Raw genomic sequence first — 18,162 nt, 5'->3', positions numbered from 1 at the left:
ATACGGTGCCGCTTGAGTCAGTGAGGAAACGGGAGCTCTTTTTTTGGCAGGAGCCAATCACTCACAATCCGCTGGGAATCGCAGGAGGTCAACACACACACACACACACACACACACATACATATATATATATATATATATATATATATATATATATATATATATATATATATATATATATATATATATATATATATATATATATATATATATATATATATATATATATATATATATATATATATATATATATATATATATATATATATATATATATATATATATATAATATAACAACTGAAACACTAAATTCATCACACAGCAACTTAACACTCAAAATAGGGCTAGGCATTAACAAAGACAAATTCTCAAAATATCAATGTGTCTTTTAGTCTTTTAAGCACAATATGAAAAACAAGCATATCGTTCTTATTGAGAGAGACTGGATTTGTACAGTATCTCTTTTTTTGGCAGGAGCCAATCATGAGCTATCAAGGGATAGCAGGACAGGACAGGAGGTCAATAAATAAATAAATATATATATATATATATATATATATATATATATATATATATATATATATATATATATATATATATATATATATATATATATAAGAATATAACAACTGAAACACTAAATTCATCACACAGCAACTTAACACTCAAAATAGGGCTAGGTATTAACAAAGATAAATTCTCAAAATATCAATATCAATTTGTATTGATTTTCCCCCCTTATTACGACTTTAAAATACAACAAAAAATGTCTTTAATAGTTCTACTCTACGCTGCTAAAAGGACATTTTATTTATCACAAAATTGTGGCTTTTTTCTTGTTAGATTAAGATTTTTTGGGGGGGTTTGAATATTTTGACTTCATTCATTTTTGTTTTATTTCTTGTAATACGACAATAATAATGTTTACATTACACTAACGTGATGTTATGTTTCCTCACAATGTTAAATTTTTTTTATTAATTACAATTTTTTAATCTTAATATTTAGACTTTTTTCTTATAACTTCTGATTTAAATTCTATTTTTAGAATGTGCCACGGGCCACAAACGGCCCCCGAGCCATACTTTGAAGCGCTGTGAATGTTTCAGGTTTTTAATGACTCGGTGGGTGACATTGAGCTATGGAAAGTGTCGCCCCCGTGAGTCGCTATGAAGCAACAAGTCAAAAAGTTAGCCTGTTTTGTCTTATAAAAAATACATTATTGTCATTAAAGTCTACTATTATTAATAATGATGACAATAATAGCACCTGTAGAGTTGTGACTTTATTCATCAGATCACACGTCAGCAGCTTAACGTGTTTGTTTTTTAATATTTCTTTAGAGGCACGCCACATTTTAAAAACACGATCAACTTCAAACAAGTTCACCTTCAACTCATTTTCAGACATTCCTTGTCATTGATAACACTACTCTTCACTGATTGGCCGGGAGGAATCACATGGTTCCGGTGTGATGACATGTGGTGTTTACAAATGATTCTACTCGATAAAAAGACTATGGTGTCAAATGTCTGTCACATGATCACATCCATCCATTGGACGAGAAGTCCCGCCTCAGCTGCTCCGTCTGGTTCTGGTCCAGAGGTAGAAGAGGCGATCGGCATGCGCCGCCGTGGAACCCGAACCACTCCATGGCCTGCTTGAGGGCGGGAACTCCAAACTTCCTGGTTACCTGGCGACACACCGACGCTGCAATTAACCAATCAGTGGTGTGTTATTTCGGTGACAGTCACGGGCCGTTGCCGTCACTCACGGCAGCGTTGGGCTCGATGAGGCGCTGCTGCAGTTCTCTGGCTTCGTCCCAGCGACCAGACTTGCATAGACGCTCCAAATCGCACAGCTGCCGACCCAGCACGTTGGCGAGCGCACAGACTCCGCCCACCGCTCCTGGCAAGCCGGCAGTTTGTGTTAGGAAGGACGGAAATGGAAGATATAGCAATAAAATGTGCACAACTTTTTTCTCATATATTTTTGACTTTATTCTCATAATATTACAAGAGTAAAGTTGTAATATTTTACAACTTTTTTCTCATAATATTACAAAAGGAAAGTTGTAATATTTTACGACTTTATTCTCATAATATTACAAGAGTAAAGTTGTAATATTTTACGACTTTATTCTCATAGTATTACAAGAGTAAAGTTGTAATATTTTACGACTTTATTCTCATAGTATTACAAGAGTAAATTTTCAATATTTTACAGCTTTATTCTCATAATATTACAAGAGTAAAGTTGTAATATTTTACGACTTTATTCTCATAGTATTACAAGAGTAAAGTTGTAATATTTTACAACTTTATTCTTATAGTATTACAAGAGTAAAGTTGTAATATTTTACGACTTTATTCTCATAATATTACAAGAGTAAAGTTGTAATATTTTACAACTTTTTTCTCATAATAATACAAAAGGAAAGTTGTAATATTTTACGACTTTATTCTCATAATATTACAAGAGTAAAGTTGTAATATTTTACGACTTTATTCTCATAGTATTACAAGAGTAAAGTTGTAATATTTTACGACTTTATTCTCATAGTATTACAAGAGTAAATTTTCAATATTTTACAGCTTTATTCTCATAATATTACAAGAGTAAAGTTGTAATATTTTACGACTTTATTCTCATAGTATTACAAGAGTAAAGTTGTAATATTTTACAACTTTATTCTTATAGTATTACAAGAGTAAAGTTGTAATATTTTACGACTTTATTCTCATAATATTACAAGAGTAAAGTTGTAATATTTTACGACTTTATTCTTATAGTATTACAAGAGTAAAGTTGTAATATTTTACGACTTTATTCTCATAGTAGTACAAGAGTAAAGTTGTAATATTTTACGACTTTATTCTCATAGTATTACAAGAGTAAAGTGGTAATATTTTATGACTTTATTCTCAATATTACAAGAGTAAAGTTGTAATATTTTACGACTTTATTCTCATAATATTACAAGAATAAAGTAGTAATATTTTAAGACTTTATTCTCATAATTTTACGACTTTATTCTCATAATATTACTGTTTTTTTTCTCGTAAACGTTATTGCGAAAAGTTTTACTTTTTCTCATAAATGTACCACTTTATTCAGGTCATAATGTTACAAGAATGATGTCGTAATATTACGATATTTTTCTCATAAATGTGCAACTTTATTCTTAAATTTACGACTTTATTCTCATAATATTACGACTTTTTTTCTCATAACTATAGAACTTTCTCGTAATATTCGGACTTTATTTTCGCCATATTATGACTTTTCGGAATTATAAAACTTTAAATAAATTTACAACATTATTGCCATACATTTATGATATATTTGACAAATGTACTAAAATTAATAATTTATTACATATATTAAAAATACATAAAGGAAACATTATTATTGTACAATGTATGCATTTTTGCCTATGTGTGCGGACCAATATAGCCCCGCCCCTTGACCTTACCGACACAATAAGCCGCCATAAGAAAGCCCGCCGAGCCCGCCAACACCTGGAAGTCCTGCGACTTGGTTTTGTGGACGATCAGGCCGATGCGAGAGATCTGAATGACAGGAAGAAGGACAAACGCGGTCACCGGAGGGCGCCACAAAGCTAACACGTCAACATAAACAAATGCAAAGCGCTGACTTTTTGGAGGATCTTTACACGCATCAAACGTGAGGAAGAGGAAGAGGAATGGACATCAAACACGAGGAAGGTTCATGAATAATTTCATGAGCTCCTTGTTTTGGTTTTTGCTTCTCTTTTTTGTCACCTGAAAGCAACAAAAGTGAGGCGTTCAAAGGCAGCGTCTGACAAGCGTTGAGCTCAAACTCCGCAGGGAACAGAAGGCTCCGCCTCCCACGCGTCTATTTTTAACCTGTGACTGTCAATCTGTCAGTGATTGATCACTCTGTCACATCAAACACTGTGAATACTATTTTCTCCTCTCGTCTCACTAGAGTCCACATCACATCCTCCTAAATGGGAAAAGTCCTCCTCATACATAGTATGACCTCATGCTAGTTTATCAACATGTATGTTGCACAACATCGCATATACACAACCAATGTTGGAATAGCATTAAGGCTAAGTCCATACACGGTGCAGTCAAACTTTCTCCGCCCACTTCTCAAGCTTCTCAAAACTGATATTGTACCGATACCAATCAATTAGGATTTGACCAATTGTACCTGTTGATCAGGACAACCAGAGTAGAGCAGAGGGAGCCACCTGGCGTGGCCCAGCAAGGTGCACTGTATTTGGGCACATGTACCAAGCAGCTGGTGTGAGCTATGGAGGTCAGGAGAACCGGACTATAGAGCAGGAGGAGCCACCTGCCGTGGCCCAGCAAAGTGCACTGTATTCGGGCACATGTTTTGAGCAGCTGGTGTGAGCTATGGAGGTCAGGAGAACCGGAGTATAGAGCAGGAGGAGCCACCTGGCGTGGCCCAGTATGGTGCACTTTATTCGGGCACATGTTCCGAGCAGCTGATGTGAGCTATGGAGGTCATAGGTTAATAGGTTAATTATTAATTAATATTAATACAATTAATATTAATAATGTAATTACTTAATAATAATTATTATTCAAATTTATTAATTATTATTATTTAATTAATTATATATTTTTAATTTTTATTATCAGTTATAGAAACAATTTGTAGTGTTATCAGGTGTTTTTAATTATTATTTATTAATTATTAATATTTACGTTAATATGTTATATTATTTATTAATTATTAATATTCATAATATATTAATATAAATGAATTATTAATTAATAATATAATTAATATTAATAATTTGATTAGTTAATTATTATAGTTAAAAATTCTTAATTGGTATTATTTAATTAATTATATATTTTTGATTTTTTTATTATCAGTTATGGAAACAATTTGTAGTGTTATCGGGTTCATCGGGATGACATCATATCGATCCGATGATGATGATCGCTTGGTCGTTATCGTGCAGCCCTAATGATAATTTACTAAGAGTAAAAACTAGCATGCAGAGAGACACTAAAGCGGGACAAAAAGCCGTCAGAATGAAAAGTCCTCCCTCAAGCTGTCTGCCTCCCGCCAGCCAACCTTTCACCCTTTGTCTCGTCGCCCACGAGGAGACTGCCGCCATGCGCTTGACCCCTCCCCCGCCCACGACACCCGACGTCTCCCAAATCACAAATCCATGCTCAAGTTTTTGCAGACACTTCCCACACAGCCGGCGTGCGTGTCTTTTCCCTGCAGCTGCAAACACAGCACTGAGCTCACTTTTCATTTCTTTCACTTTATTTGCTGCATAGTCAAACTTTTTCCTCTTGCTTTCACCTTCCGGTAACAAATTCCCTGGATGCCATATTTATGATTGTTTTATGTATTGACTGCTGATATGTACACTGATGTCAATATGACTGAAAATATCTTTTAAAAAAAACAGTTTTTCTTTGTTGGATAAAATGTTTCTCATTCCGGGCTGTTGAATTAGTTTGTATCTTGAAGCCAAACACGCCCCCTTGTGGTCAAACTGAGGGACGTCATCACGAAAGCATCCCTCATTACGAATAAAGGAAGTGCTTCTCACATCTCCTCCGCTGTCTTTGAGTCCAGCGATGTTAGGATGTTGCGACAGACGAACCACCGCATCCAGAGGCAGCTCCAGGCCCGTGTTGGCCGGGACGCTGTACAGAACCACAGGCACCGCACTGCTGTCTGCCACCTGCAGGGGGAGACAAAGGCACATTTATGCGGTTATAACCGATACTTTTCCGATTTTTTTTTTAAACCTTTAGTGAGACCTTTGTGAAGTGTTCTACGAGGGCGCGGCTGTCCATCTTGCCTTTGTAGAAGCACGGCGTGACCACCAGGACGGCATCAGCTCCGGCCGCCGCCATCTTTTCCGTCAGTTGCAGCGTGGCTCTGCTGGCTGAATAACATCACAAAGAGCAATAACACACACACACACACACACACACACACACACACCATAACTTACATTCACAGCCTGATCCAGCCATGACCAGTTTGTCAGCAGGCAGCAAGCGTCTCACCCTCCTCACCACCTCCACACGCTCGTCCTCCATCAGGTAAGGGTACTCGCCATTGGAGCCCTGGACCACCAGACCTGCAAACAAACAGATGCTTTTTAAATTTTTTTTATTTATTTTTATTTAATTTTTATTATTTTTTTTATTATTAATTGGTTATGTGACAGGTCAGAGCTACTTGTCAAATATTTATATCAAAGTTCCAGGCTCTATAGTCCTTGATTGGGTTCCAGAAAGATTTGTGCAGTAGCACCAACTCAACACCGGAGGTCGACAACCGCCCGCCTGTTGATCTGTGAACCCGATTTAACAATATTTATTAAAGTTGAAAAACATTTCAAATGAAATTTATTATTATTATGTGCTATCTTTTAATGAATAAACGCTGTAAAGCAGTGATACAATTTAGCATGAGCTCTTCTACTGACTGATTTTGGTCAGAGTTTCATACTATATTGGTTAAAATAAAGTATGTTTACATTAATATATTATAATATATTATCTAATAATTATATTATAAAATTAACATAGCGTGTCTTTAACTTTTATCTACGTTAACTACATTTGTTTGGACCGGCATTGTTTGTGTCCGAGGCAAATACGTGCTTTTTTTTTTAAGAACCGGAAGTTAAGTGACATTTCCGGTTAACAGGTGGCGCTTTCCGGTCATTTTTATCTTTGACTTTCCACTCTACCGAGGTTAATAACTAAGGAAGTGACGAATGTTGTTTTTTTATATTACTATGACGAAATGTTGCTACATTTACCTTTAAATGGTATCTGTGCGTACTTGTGAAGGTTCTGGTCCAACTTGTTGTAGTCCACGTCCTCCTGGGGGGTGAAGGGGGTTGCAATGGGCGGGTAGATCCCACTCAGGTCCAGCCGGGCAGCCGCTGCAGCTTCGTGGCTCCGGTTTCGGCGACTCCAGGTTCTGACCCAGTGGGCCGTTCTCGTCCAGGTCGTGGACCTCAACATGACGTGGTTCTACTCTGAACTGACCCAGCCAACCGGACTGACTGGACTTTGAGCTGCCTGGTTAAATATTGACGGAAGTTCTGTTGGTTCTGCTCAGTTGTTGTCAAATGTTTGACTTTCGTTTACCTACCGTAACGCTCATTGTCAGACCACGTGACACGTATTGTTAGGACTCGCGCGTCCTCTTGTGGCAGTTTGGACTCCTTGCAAACCCGGAAACCACAGACATAGATGGACGCCGCATCGACTGGGTTCGTCCACTGCTGTCATACGTCAACATCGCCGCCATATTGGATGGGTCAAGTCTGCTCTGGAAATGAATACAAGTGAATGTACTTAAACGTCATAAAACGCCTTTCTACAATGAAAATGTAAACTAATTCCTCTTGTTTATAACTTCAAAAAACTATGCATTTTAGCTTGTCTTTTTTTTTTAATAAAGGAGAAGCATTAACTTACACTTCTTTATAGAAAGGCGATTTATGAAAGTAGGTACATTCACTTGTATTCATTTACAGACCTGGCACATTCAATATGGCGGCGACGTTGACTATCACTCAGCGCTCGATGTGGCGCCTATCGATGTTTATGCCTGAAACAGCACAAACGAAAACATACGCATCACATTTCAAATTAGGTAACATATCATACGATACAGATGAAAGCTTATAAAATGTCATTTTAAAGGGGAAATAAGACGATCAAACGAGGTGATGAAGACACTCTCCCAGTTCTCCATTAGCCTTGACGTTGCCGCCATCTTGTGGTAAGGCGTGCATCACATCTTTCACTTTATCATCGTCATTATGCTTTGAAAGTTCATAAGTTTGACATCATCGTCATTATTCAAAGTCAAGCAATGTACATTGGTATATTTGACATATTATATTAATATATTAGTCTTTTACAGGACTTCGACTGTCACAGTTGTAGACTGAGAAGCCATGTTTGTAGTTCTTTAGCTACGGTATTTACTTATTCAGGTCAGTGTAGTTTCAGCTTGACGAAGATAAGAAAATGAGTCAATTATGCTTCTATGTCATTACATTAACATAAGAAATACTGTTTCTTCACCGCAGTGGAGCTGACTTCATGTTCTATAATTAGCAAGCAGTGACGTCACAGTGCAGAAGCCCTGAACGCAGCAGCAGCAGAATCTCTTCCTCCACATGGACCGGAACCAGGCAGCAGCACGTGACGGAGGAGTCCCGGACTGAGAGCCCATCATGTCTGTGGAATACGGCGCCTCCTTCCTCTTCATCGTCTTGTCTCCATCCAGGTTCCTGCTGCTCTCCCTGGCCGCCAGGCTTCTGCTCCTCCCCGGCCCAGCGCTCGCCTTACTCGGCTTCCGTCCGGAGGAGACCGGGGCGGAGCTGTCCGTGGAGGACGGGGTGCTGAAGGCCACCGAGGGGACCCGCTTCATGCTGCGGGTGTACTACTACTCCTCCTCGCAGAGGCTCAACCGGACGGCGGCCACTCGCACCAACAACGCCGCGCCCTGGATCGCCTTCATCGAGGAACCGGCTCCTGGCCGGGAGGGCCAGGCTCGGCCCAAGAGGAACACGTGCACGGACGGGTCCACGTCCGATATCATGATCCTGGGCTCCTTCAAGTCGGAGTCCAGCCAGAACTCGGTGCTGGTGGAGCTCCTAGCCAAGGAGCTGCGGCGAGGGGAGAAGATCAAGTACTACTCCATGTGCGCCTTCGACGGGTCCAAGTGGGAACACTACCGGACTCGGGACTTCTGGGTGGCCGTGGTGGAGCGTTCGGCGGCTCCGGAACTGTGGCTGCAGGTTCTGGTGTCCGTGCTGCTACTCGGCCTCTCGGCGCTCTTCAGCGGGCTCAACTTGAGCCTGCTGGCGCTGGACCCGGTGGAGCTGCAGGTTCTGCAGAACAGCGGAACCGCCACGGAGCAGAAGTTCGCGAGGAAGATCGAGTCGGTGCGCCGGCACGGCAACTACGTTCTGTGCACGCTGCTCCTGGGCACCGCGCTCATTAACGCCTCGCTGGCCGTGTGGATGTGTCAGATCCTGGGCATGACGTGGATCTCCACCGCCATCTGCGCGCTGGGCATCTTCTTCATCGGGGAGATACTCCCGCACTCCGTGGCGTCCCGGCACGGCCTGGCTATAGCCTCCAGGACCATCTGGGTGACTCGGCTCCTCATGGTGCTCTCCTTTCCTATCTCCTACCCCATCAGCAAACTGCTGGACCTCATCCTCAACCAGGAGATCTCCAACTTCTACACCCGGGAGAAGCTGCTGGAGATGCTGCGTGTCACCGACCCTTACCACGACCTGGTCAAGGAAGAGCTCAACATCATTCAAGGCGCTCTGGAGCTGCGCAGCAAGACGGTGGAGGACGTCTTGACCCCGTTGGGCGACTGCTTCATGCTAGCCAGGGACGCCCTGCTGGACTTCAACACTATGACGGAGGTGATGGAGAGCGGATACACGCGCATCCCCGTCTACGAGGACGAGCGTTCCAACATTGTGGACATCCTCTTCGTTAAGGACTTGGCCCTGGTGGACCCGGACGACTGCACGCCGCTCAAGACCATCACGCAGTTCTACAAGCACCCGCTGCACTGCGTCTTCAGCGACACCAAGCTGGACGCCATGCTGGAGGAGTTCAAGAAAGGTCAGACGTGCTCTTTGACACTTTGGCACTCGTCTGCGTGTATCACAGCATATCATAGCAAGCCCCAGATACCATGCTAATGTAACCCAAAGTGTCAGGAAGTGAGGCATACCAACACGTGTAAGCAACACATGACGTCTATTAAGTAACCGCAGGACCAAATACCAAGTAGACCCGGCGTATGTCATGTCATCGTAACCATGGCAACCGGGCCTGAACACAAACAGTAAAACAGCATCAGCAGTAAAAAAAAAAAACAACAAAAAACACCAACAAACTTCAAAATGTGTCATTTTATGGCGATGAAGAGCGTGAATGCTAACTTTGGCTAACCAGCTGTTAGCCTGCTTGCACGCTTAAGAATATTAATAAAATATGATATATAATGTTATTAAACTGTGCAGCCGCATACAACAAAGTATCACAGTGAAGATTTGCAGGATGCTGCAGTCTCGCGGGTGAGATGAAGTTAGGCGAGGGGGTGAGGGAGCTTATCGGCCAATCAGAGGCTCCCGTGGTGCGCCACGCCTTCCTGCTTTGTCAGCACTTTTTCATATTTAACAAGCGAGATTTAGGAAGACAGCAAAAGAGGAGGATGGAGAGGGCACCTTGGTTCGGGGAGGAGAGGGTGAGGTTGTCATGACGACGTGGCGCTAACAGGACCACCTCATATGTGCTATGCGGCTGTTTGAAGGCTTTATGTGTCTTGATGCAGGAAGTCATTGAAGTATTCATTGATTGTGTCTGCCTGCCGTCTCGGCAACGACACCATGTTGTTGTTGTTTTGTTTCTGTGTCAACGAACGTTTGCTTTCATTCTGGTCATTTTATGAATCACTATTATGAAACATATATCTTAAAACAATAACTTTAAACGGTGACTTGATGGCTTTCCTGGAAATACAAGCACCTTAAATTACTACTTTTTAAACAGACTTCTGTATGGAATGCTCAACGACTTCCTGTGTCTTTTAGGGGGATCATGTGACATCAAATCCTGCATGCCCTCTATCACACACACACACACACACACACACACACACACACACACACACACACACACACACACACTCAAATGTGCATGGATATGTGCAAAAGTATTGGGACACATCCCTTCATCAATTAATCACTAAGGCTTTGGACTTAGTCATCATTCTTCACGCCTCCAACTATGCGGGAATACGTCTATTCCCGGCAAGTCCTCATAGAGGCGTGCTTAAATACTAAACAGCGTGTAGATACGAGCTATGATGCTGGATTAGGAAGAGTTTACCTGCTGAATTCTTTTTTTTTTACTCTTTTCTCTGATTTGCTTTCTTGTCAGCTGCTCTCCAGAGCATGCTTTCAAAATGCTGTTTTGTTTGTTGACGATCAGCTCATTAAGCGTAAAAGCTTTTCCCTCCCTCGCTGTGGGCTGACCCACTTAGCTCAATGAAAGCGTGTGTGTGTGTGTGTGTGTGTGTGTGTGGGAGAGAGAGAGAGAGCAAGAGAGAGAGCGAGAAAAAGAGGAGAGGATCTCATCCAGGAAGTTGACTAGATGCCAATGGAAGTGAAAAGAGTCACTGTTGGTATGTTAGAAACACTGAAGGCCTTGAATCAATCAAGCATTTACATAAAATGCTTCACACACACACACACACACACACACACACACACACACACACACACACACACACACATGCAGGGGCGGATTTACTCATTGGGGCCCCCCATATCCTTGGACTGCACTGACAGGTTTTTTTTCAGTTTAAACTGTGTTCCTTATTATGTTTTATTCATAATTTATTGTCCTGGTAGTAAATACTCCTAATATCCTCCTGTGGTGGTATTATTATTATTAGCCAACACGCTACTACTCTAATTGCTAACATGAAGCAACATTTCATAGAGTTCACCTCTTTAATACTCTCACCTTTGTAATGAGAAGCATCGATCTCATTATGCTCTCATTACGCTCTCATTACTACTACTTACTACTGCGTTCTCCGTGACGGACATCGACCATAGCGATGCTGCTGTGGTCGAGGAAAAAAGTTGCCACCTTCGATGGTTTTCATCTGTTAGTGTTCCTTTTTTGCCTTCTGATCTTCTACGCTGTACTCTACTCATTAGTTCCTCATTAGTTCCTCAGTAACTACTCATTAGTTTCTCATTAGTTTCTCATTAGTTTCTCATTAGTTCCTCAGTAACTACTCATTAGTTTCTCATTAGTTCCTCAGTAACTACTCATTAGTTTCTCATTAGTTCCTCAGTAACTACTCATTAGTTTCTCATTAGTTTCTCATTAGTTCCTCAGTAACTACTCATTAGTTTCTCATTAGTTCCTCAGTAACTACTCATTAGTTTCTCATTAGTTCCTCAGTAACTACTCATTAGTTTCTCATTAGTTTCTCATTAGTTCCTCAGTAACTACTCATTAGTTTCTCATTAGTTTCTCATTAGTTTCTCATTAGTTTCTCATTAGTTTCTCATTAGTTTCTCATTAGTTTCTCATTAGTTCCTCAGTAACTACTCATTAGTTTCTCATTAGTTTCTCATTAGTTTCTCATTAGTTTCTCATTAGTTTCTCATTAGTTCCTCAGTAACTACTCATTAGTTTCTCATTAGTTCCTCAGTAACTACTCATTAGTTTCTCATTAGTTCCTCAGTAACTACTCATTAGTTTCTCATTAGTTCCTCAGTAACTACTCATTAGTTTCTCATTAGTTTCTCATTAGTTCCTCAGTAACTACTCATTAGTTTCTCATTAGTTTCTCATTAGTTTCTCATTAGTTTCTCATTAGTTTCTCATTAGTTCCTCAGTAACTACTCATTAGTTTCTCATTAGTTCCTCAGTAACTACTCATTAGTTTCTCATTAGTTCCTCAGTAACTACTCATTAGTTTCTCATTAGTTCCTCAGTAACTACTCATTAGTTTCTCATTAGTTCCTCAGTAACTACTCATTAGTTTCTCATTAGTTTCTCATTAGTTCCTCAGTAACTACTCATTAGTTTCTCATTAGTTCCTCAGTAACTACTCATTAGTTTCTCATTAGTTCCTCAGTAACTACTCATTAGTTTCTCATAAGTTCCTCAGTAACTACTCATTAGTTTCTCATTAGTTTCTCATTAGTTCCTCAGTAACTACTCATTAGTTTCTCATTAGTTCCTCAGTAACTACTCATTAGTTTCTCATTAGTTCCTCAGTAACTACTCATTAGTTTCTCATTAATTTCTCATTAGTTCCTCAGTAACTACTCATTAGTTTCTCATTAGTTTCTCATTAGTTTCTCATTAGTTCCTCAGTAACTACTCATTAGTTTCTCATTAGTTTCTCAGTAACTACTCATTAGTTTCTCATTAGTTCCTCAGTAACTACTCATTAGTTTCTCATTAGTTTCTCATTAGTTCCTCAGTAACTACTCATTAGTTTCTCATTAGTTCCTCAGTAACTACTCATTAGTTTCTCATTAGTTCCTCAGTAACTACTCATTAGTTTCTCATTAGTTTCTCATTAGTTCCTCAGTAACTACTCATTAGTTTCTCATTAGTTCCTCAGTAACTACTCATTAGTTTCTCATTAGTTCCTCAGTAACTACTCATTAGTTTCTCATTAGTTCCTCAGTAACTACTCATTAGTTTCTCATAAGTTCCTCAGTAACTACTCATTGGTTTCTCATTAGTTCCTCAGTAACTACTCATTAGTTTCTCATTAGTTTCTCATTAGTTCCTCAGTAACTACTCATTAGTTTCTCATTAGTTCCTCAGTAACTACTCATTAGTTTCTCATTAGTTCCTCAGTAATTACTCATTAGTTTATCATTAGTACCTCAGTCACTACTCGTTAGTTTATCATTAGTTCCTCGGTAACTACTCATTAGTACCTCAGTAACTACTCATTAGTTTCTCATTAGTTCCTCAGTAACTACTCATTAGTTTATCATTAGTTCCTCGGTAACTACTCATTAGTACCTCAGTAACTACTCATTAGTTTCTCATTAGTTCCTCAGTAACTACTCATTAGTTTCTCATTATTTCCTCAGTAACTACTTACTCGTTTCTCATTATTTCCTCAGTAACTACTTACTCGTTCCTCATTAGTTCCTTATTATTTCCTCAGTAACTACTCATTAGTTTCTCATTAGTTTCTCATTTCCTCAGTAACTACGCATTAGTTTCTCATTAGTACCTCAGTAACTACTCATTAGTTTCTCATAGTACCTCAGTAACTACTCATTAGTTCCTCATTAGTTCATCAGTAACTACTCTGAATGTATGTGCCTTAGTTCCTCAGTAACTACTCATTAGTTCTTCATTGGTTTTTCATTAGTTCCTCAATAACTTCTGAAAAAAAATTCATGTCTCTTCATTCCTCAGGTCATTCATTCCTCAGTAACAACTCTAAATGTATGTGCTTAGTTCTTCAGTAACTACTCTAAATGCATGTACTTAGTTCCTCAGTAAGTACTCTAAATAAATGTGCTTAGTACCTCAGTAACTACTCTAAATAAATGTGCTTAGTTCCTCAGTAACTACTCTAAATGTAAGTACTCTACATGTGTGCTTTAGTTCCTCAGTAGCTACTTGTTTGTGCTTCATTGGTTCTTCAGTAACTACTGTAAATGTAACTACTAAATGCATGTGCTCATAGTTCCTCAGTAACCACTCTATCCCTTTGTACCTTATTGCAAAGCCAAACCAAGAAATGTTGTGGTGTTTGTCAGGAAAGTCTCACCTGGCCATCGTGCAGCGCGTCAACAACGAGGGCGAGGGCGACCCCTTCTACGAGGTGATGGGCATCGTCACGCTGGAGGACGTCATCGAGGAGATCATCAAGTCAGAGATCCTGGACGAGACCGACCTCTACAGTGCGTCCGCAGAAACACCTGACTCCTTTACACCATCATCATCATCCTCATCCTTCTGCGTGTCTTCATGTGTGTACGCCGACAGCCGACAACCGCAGCAAGCGTCGCGTGTCTCATCATGAGAGGAAGCAGCAGGACTTCTCCATCTTTAAGCTGGACGAGAACGAGATGAAGGTCAAGATGTCCCCTCAGCTCCTCCTGGCCACGCACCGATTTCTGTCCACAGGTGAGCACCAATCACACGTCTGCGTCTTCACAGTTCAGCTGTTTTCATCTCTCTGATTGGTTGTCCTTCCAGAGGTGGAGCCCTTCAAGCCCGCCCACATCTCGGAGAAGATCCTGCTGAGGCTCATCAAGCACCCCAGTGTGGTCCAGGAGCTTAAGTTCGACGAGAGGCACAAGCTGGCGTCGCAGCACTTCCTGCTGCAGCGCAACAAACCGGCCGACTACTTCATCCTGGTGCTGCAGGTTGGAGAGCCGATGTCCCCCGTGAGGCTTTCATGGCACTCACGTACTTCCTGGTTCTGCTCCTTTCAGGGTCGGGTGGAGGTGGAGTTTGGCAAGGAGGCGCTCAAATTTGACAACGGAGCTTTTTCTTACTTTGGGGTTCCTGCCCTCATGCCAGCAGGTACACATCCACGTCCATGTTCTGGCTTTAGGTCCTAGGAATACCTGGAGGACCTGAAGGGGTTGAAGGACAAAGGAAGTGACGGGAATAAACTAGACCAGGGCTTCCCAAACTTTACCAACACTTTTGTCGTATAAACAGTACATAGACGAAATGCTGCGTTCTCAGAGCACTTAACTTAATAATAATAATAATAATATTTTTTTGTATGTATCCCTGAAAAAATATATTTTTATTATATGATATTATTATTCATTCATTCATTTTCTACCGCTTTTTCCTCACGAGGGTCGCGGGGGTGCTGGAGCCTATCCCAGCTGTCTTCGGGCGTAAGGCGGGGTACACCCTGGACTGGTCGCCAGCCAATCACAGGGCACATATAGACAAACAACCATTCACACTCACATTCATACCTATGGACAATTTGGAGTGGCCAATTAACCTAGCATGTTTTTGGAATGTGGGAGGAAACCGGAGTACCCGGAGAAAACCCACGCATGCACGGGGAGAACATGCAAACTCCACACAGAGATGGCAGAGGGTATGATATTATTATAATTATTATAATATATTATGTATATGTATTGTAATAAATATAACAGTATTATTATTACTAATAATAATAATAGTTAAAAATAACAATGATGATAATAATAATACTCAAATATCATTATTATAAATAATGATATGATAATTATATTATCATATTTTTTAATTAAATTATTATTATTATTATTGTTATTATTATTATATTTAATAATAATTAAATATTATAAATAATAATTATTATATTATCATATTTTTAATGACCTCTCATGGCCCACCTTCAGTACCACCATTATTATTATTTATATATTTATATGATATTATTTACAATATATTTTATATTTATATATTAATTATTATGTTATATTATTAAGTTACTAATTACTACTACTAGTAATTGTTAATAATAATGATGATGATAATAATAATTATTATTATTATTATATTTAATTAATAATTAAATATCATGATTATAAATAATAATTATATCATATTTTTTAATTAAATTATTATCACTATTATTATATGTAATTAATAATTATTAAATATTTGTAATATTATATATGTATATATTTATTCATATTTATATATTATTTATAATATATTTTATATTAATTATGTAAGTTACTAATTACTAATACTAGTAATAGTTAATAATAATGATGATGATAATAATAATAATAATAATAATAATAATAATAATAATAATAATAATAATAATTATTATTATTATTATTATTATTATTATTATTATTATTATTATTATTATTATTATTATAATTATATTTAATTAATAATAATTAAATATGATTATAAATAATAATTATATAATCATATTTTTAAAATTATTATTATTATCATTATTATTATATTCAATTAATAATTATTAAATATTATTATAAATAATTATTATTATATTATCATATTTTTAATGACCTCTCATGGCCCACCGTCAGTACCACCGCGGCCCACACTTTGGGAATCACTGAGCTACATTATTCTATTTAGATCCCAGGTCGCCATCTCGCAGCAACGCTTTGGATCGCTCCGAGTCTACACCGCACGGGGCTGCCGCCAGCTTAGCGAATGGGGGACCCAACGTCTACCTGCCAGACTACTCGGTCAGACAGCTGACGCACCTGCAGATCCTCAAGGTGACCAATCAGACGCCGCCTGGCCAAACATACACACTGCCGCTTACCCATAATACCCTGCTCTGACAGATCACCAGGAGCCAGTACCAGAACGCCGTGACCGCCACCATGATGGACAGCTCACCTCAGACGCCCGACGCGGACACTTATCTTGCGGAGGCCTCGCCGCCGGAGCCCGCCACCACCTGCACCACCCTCATGCCCCCGCCCAGAGACATCGGGCGGCCCGCTTCGGCAAAAACACGAGGACACCAGTCCAGCGTCCCTCACAGCACATCGCTGCTCAACGAGAGGAACCGCATCGTGCGTAAGTACCGCCAGAAGGAAGTGCCACAGGAAGTGCTGTCAACTACCTGTGATAACTAATCGACTTCCTGTGTGACGTCCGCTGCAGGGAGTAAATCAGACGGCCAGAGGAGTCTGAGCGATTCCGTCTTCCTGAGGATGGATGACATCCCCAACATCGGAGAAGACAGGCCGGAAGCGATGGACGACGGTAATCATGATGCGGCGTCTCGCTGTGGTTGCTATGGTGACCTCCATCACCTCCATCTTATTTTTTTTCACACTTTGAACATTAGCTTTCAGGTTCCAGAGTCAACGCGCTCACAAGGCTTTTTCTCTCTCTGTGTGTGTCGGGCAGACATTGGCGACGTTTCCACGGCAACGGATACGTCTCCTTTCATCAGCAGCATATCTCGGAGCAGCTCGGAGGACACGCTGGGAAAGAAACTCCTCCTCAAACTCAGTCAGTCCGACGCTTCCTCATTAAGCGCTCAATGCTTTCTTTCATATCCCACATTAGTTGTTTTCCGTGTTGAGGACTGTCACATGAATTGTCACATGACTTCATTGTTACTCGTCATTGGCTCACCATCGCCTCTTGAGAAGTAAAGCGGTACTGCAATGCTTCACCTTGCCGTGTCTCCTCAGGTAACAAGAAGAGACGAAAGTCCCGCGAAGGTGACAAAACGCCGGACGACACGACAGAACGAGGTCAAACCTAGCTCCGGCTGCAGCTAGCGCCTCCAGGTGGCGACAACACGTCACGATGAACGTCTCCATGAGGACGACGATGGTATATATACGTGAGACGTAATATGAATGTAAAGACGTTTATGGGTTGGATGAAGGACGACACCAAAGATGTCAACACCGCACAGCAAGTCAACTGTGTGGAGTTTGCATGTTCTCCCCGTGCATGTGTGGGTTTTCTCCGGGGATTCCGGTTTTCTCCGAAATTCCAAAAACATGCTAGGTTAATTGGCGACTCCCAAATTGTCCATAGGTATGAATGTGAGTGTGAATGGTTGTTT

The 18,162-nt window shown here is 40.0% G+C and overlaps 2 protein-coding genes across 4 annotated transcripts in view; one reads left to right on the top strand and one right to left on the bottom strand.

Moving 5' to 3' along the window:
* Window positions 1-1,272: 1,272 nt before the first annotated feature.
* On the bottom strand, window positions 1,273-7,307 carry hoga1 (4-hydroxy-2-oxoglutarate aldolase 1). The gene is made up of 8 exons (XM_058086029.1): window positions 7,162-7,307; window positions 6,824-7,088; window positions 6,005-6,133; window positions 5,808-5,935; window positions 5,594-5,728; window positions 3,476-3,572; window positions 1,775-1,908; window positions 1,273-1,693 (listed from the first exon to the last, which is right to left on the bottom strand). The coding sequence occupies exons 2-8, from the start codon at window positions 7,029-7,031 to the stop codon at window positions 1,544-1,546; spliced, it is 981 nt and encodes a 326-aa protein (XP_057942012.1). The 5' UTR covers window positions 7,032-7,088; window positions 7,162-7,307; the 3' UTR covers window positions 1,273-1,543.
* Window positions 5,839-18,162, top strand: part of LOC131137740 (metal transporter CNNM1-like) — a 12,834-nt gene continuing 510 nt past the window's right edge. The window contains exons 1-13 of one of the 3 annotated variants that reach the window (XM_058086017.1): window positions 5,839-7,282; window positions 7,719-7,797; window positions 7,942-8,014; window positions 8,111-9,671; window positions 14,375-14,518; window positions 14,604-14,744; window positions 14,817-14,986; window positions 15,056-15,146; window positions 16,701-16,846; window positions 16,916-17,153; window positions 17,241-17,342; window positions 17,490-17,594; window positions 17,780-18,162. The exon at window positions 17,780-18,162 is cut by the window's right edge and continues 510 nt beyond it. In XM_058086017.1, coding sequence (XP_057942000.1) covers window positions 8,258-9,671; window positions 14,375-14,518; window positions 14,604-14,744; window positions 14,817-14,986; window positions 15,056-15,146; window positions 16,701-16,846; window positions 16,916-17,153; window positions 17,241-17,342; window positions 17,490-17,594; window positions 17,780-17,853 — 2,625 coding nt within the window. In that variant the 5' untranslated portion in view covers window positions 5,839-7,282; window positions 7,719-7,797; window positions 7,942-8,014; window positions 8,111-8,257 and the 3' untranslated portion in view covers window positions 17,854-18,162. The remainder of the gene's footprint in view (window positions 7,283-7,718; window positions 7,798-7,941; window positions 8,015-8,110; window positions 9,672-14,374; window positions 14,519-14,603; window positions 14,745-14,816; window positions 14,987-15,055; window positions 15,147-16,700; window positions 16,847-16,915; window positions 17,154-17,240; window positions 17,343-17,489; window positions 17,595-17,779) is intronic. The other 2 variants (XM_058086019.1, XM_058086018.1) reach the window with 2 other exon arrangements.

The sequence above is a fragment of the Doryrhamphus excisus genome, chromosome 1, assembly GCF_030265055.1.
Source record: "Doryrhamphus excisus isolate RoL2022-K1 chromosome 1, RoL_Dexc_1.0, whole genome shotgun sequence".
Lineage (NCBI taxonomy): Eukaryota > Metazoa > Chordata > Actinopteri > Syngnathiformes > Syngnathidae > Doryrhamphus > Doryrhamphus excisus.
This window is presented reverse-complemented; position numbering and strand designations above follow the sequence as displayed.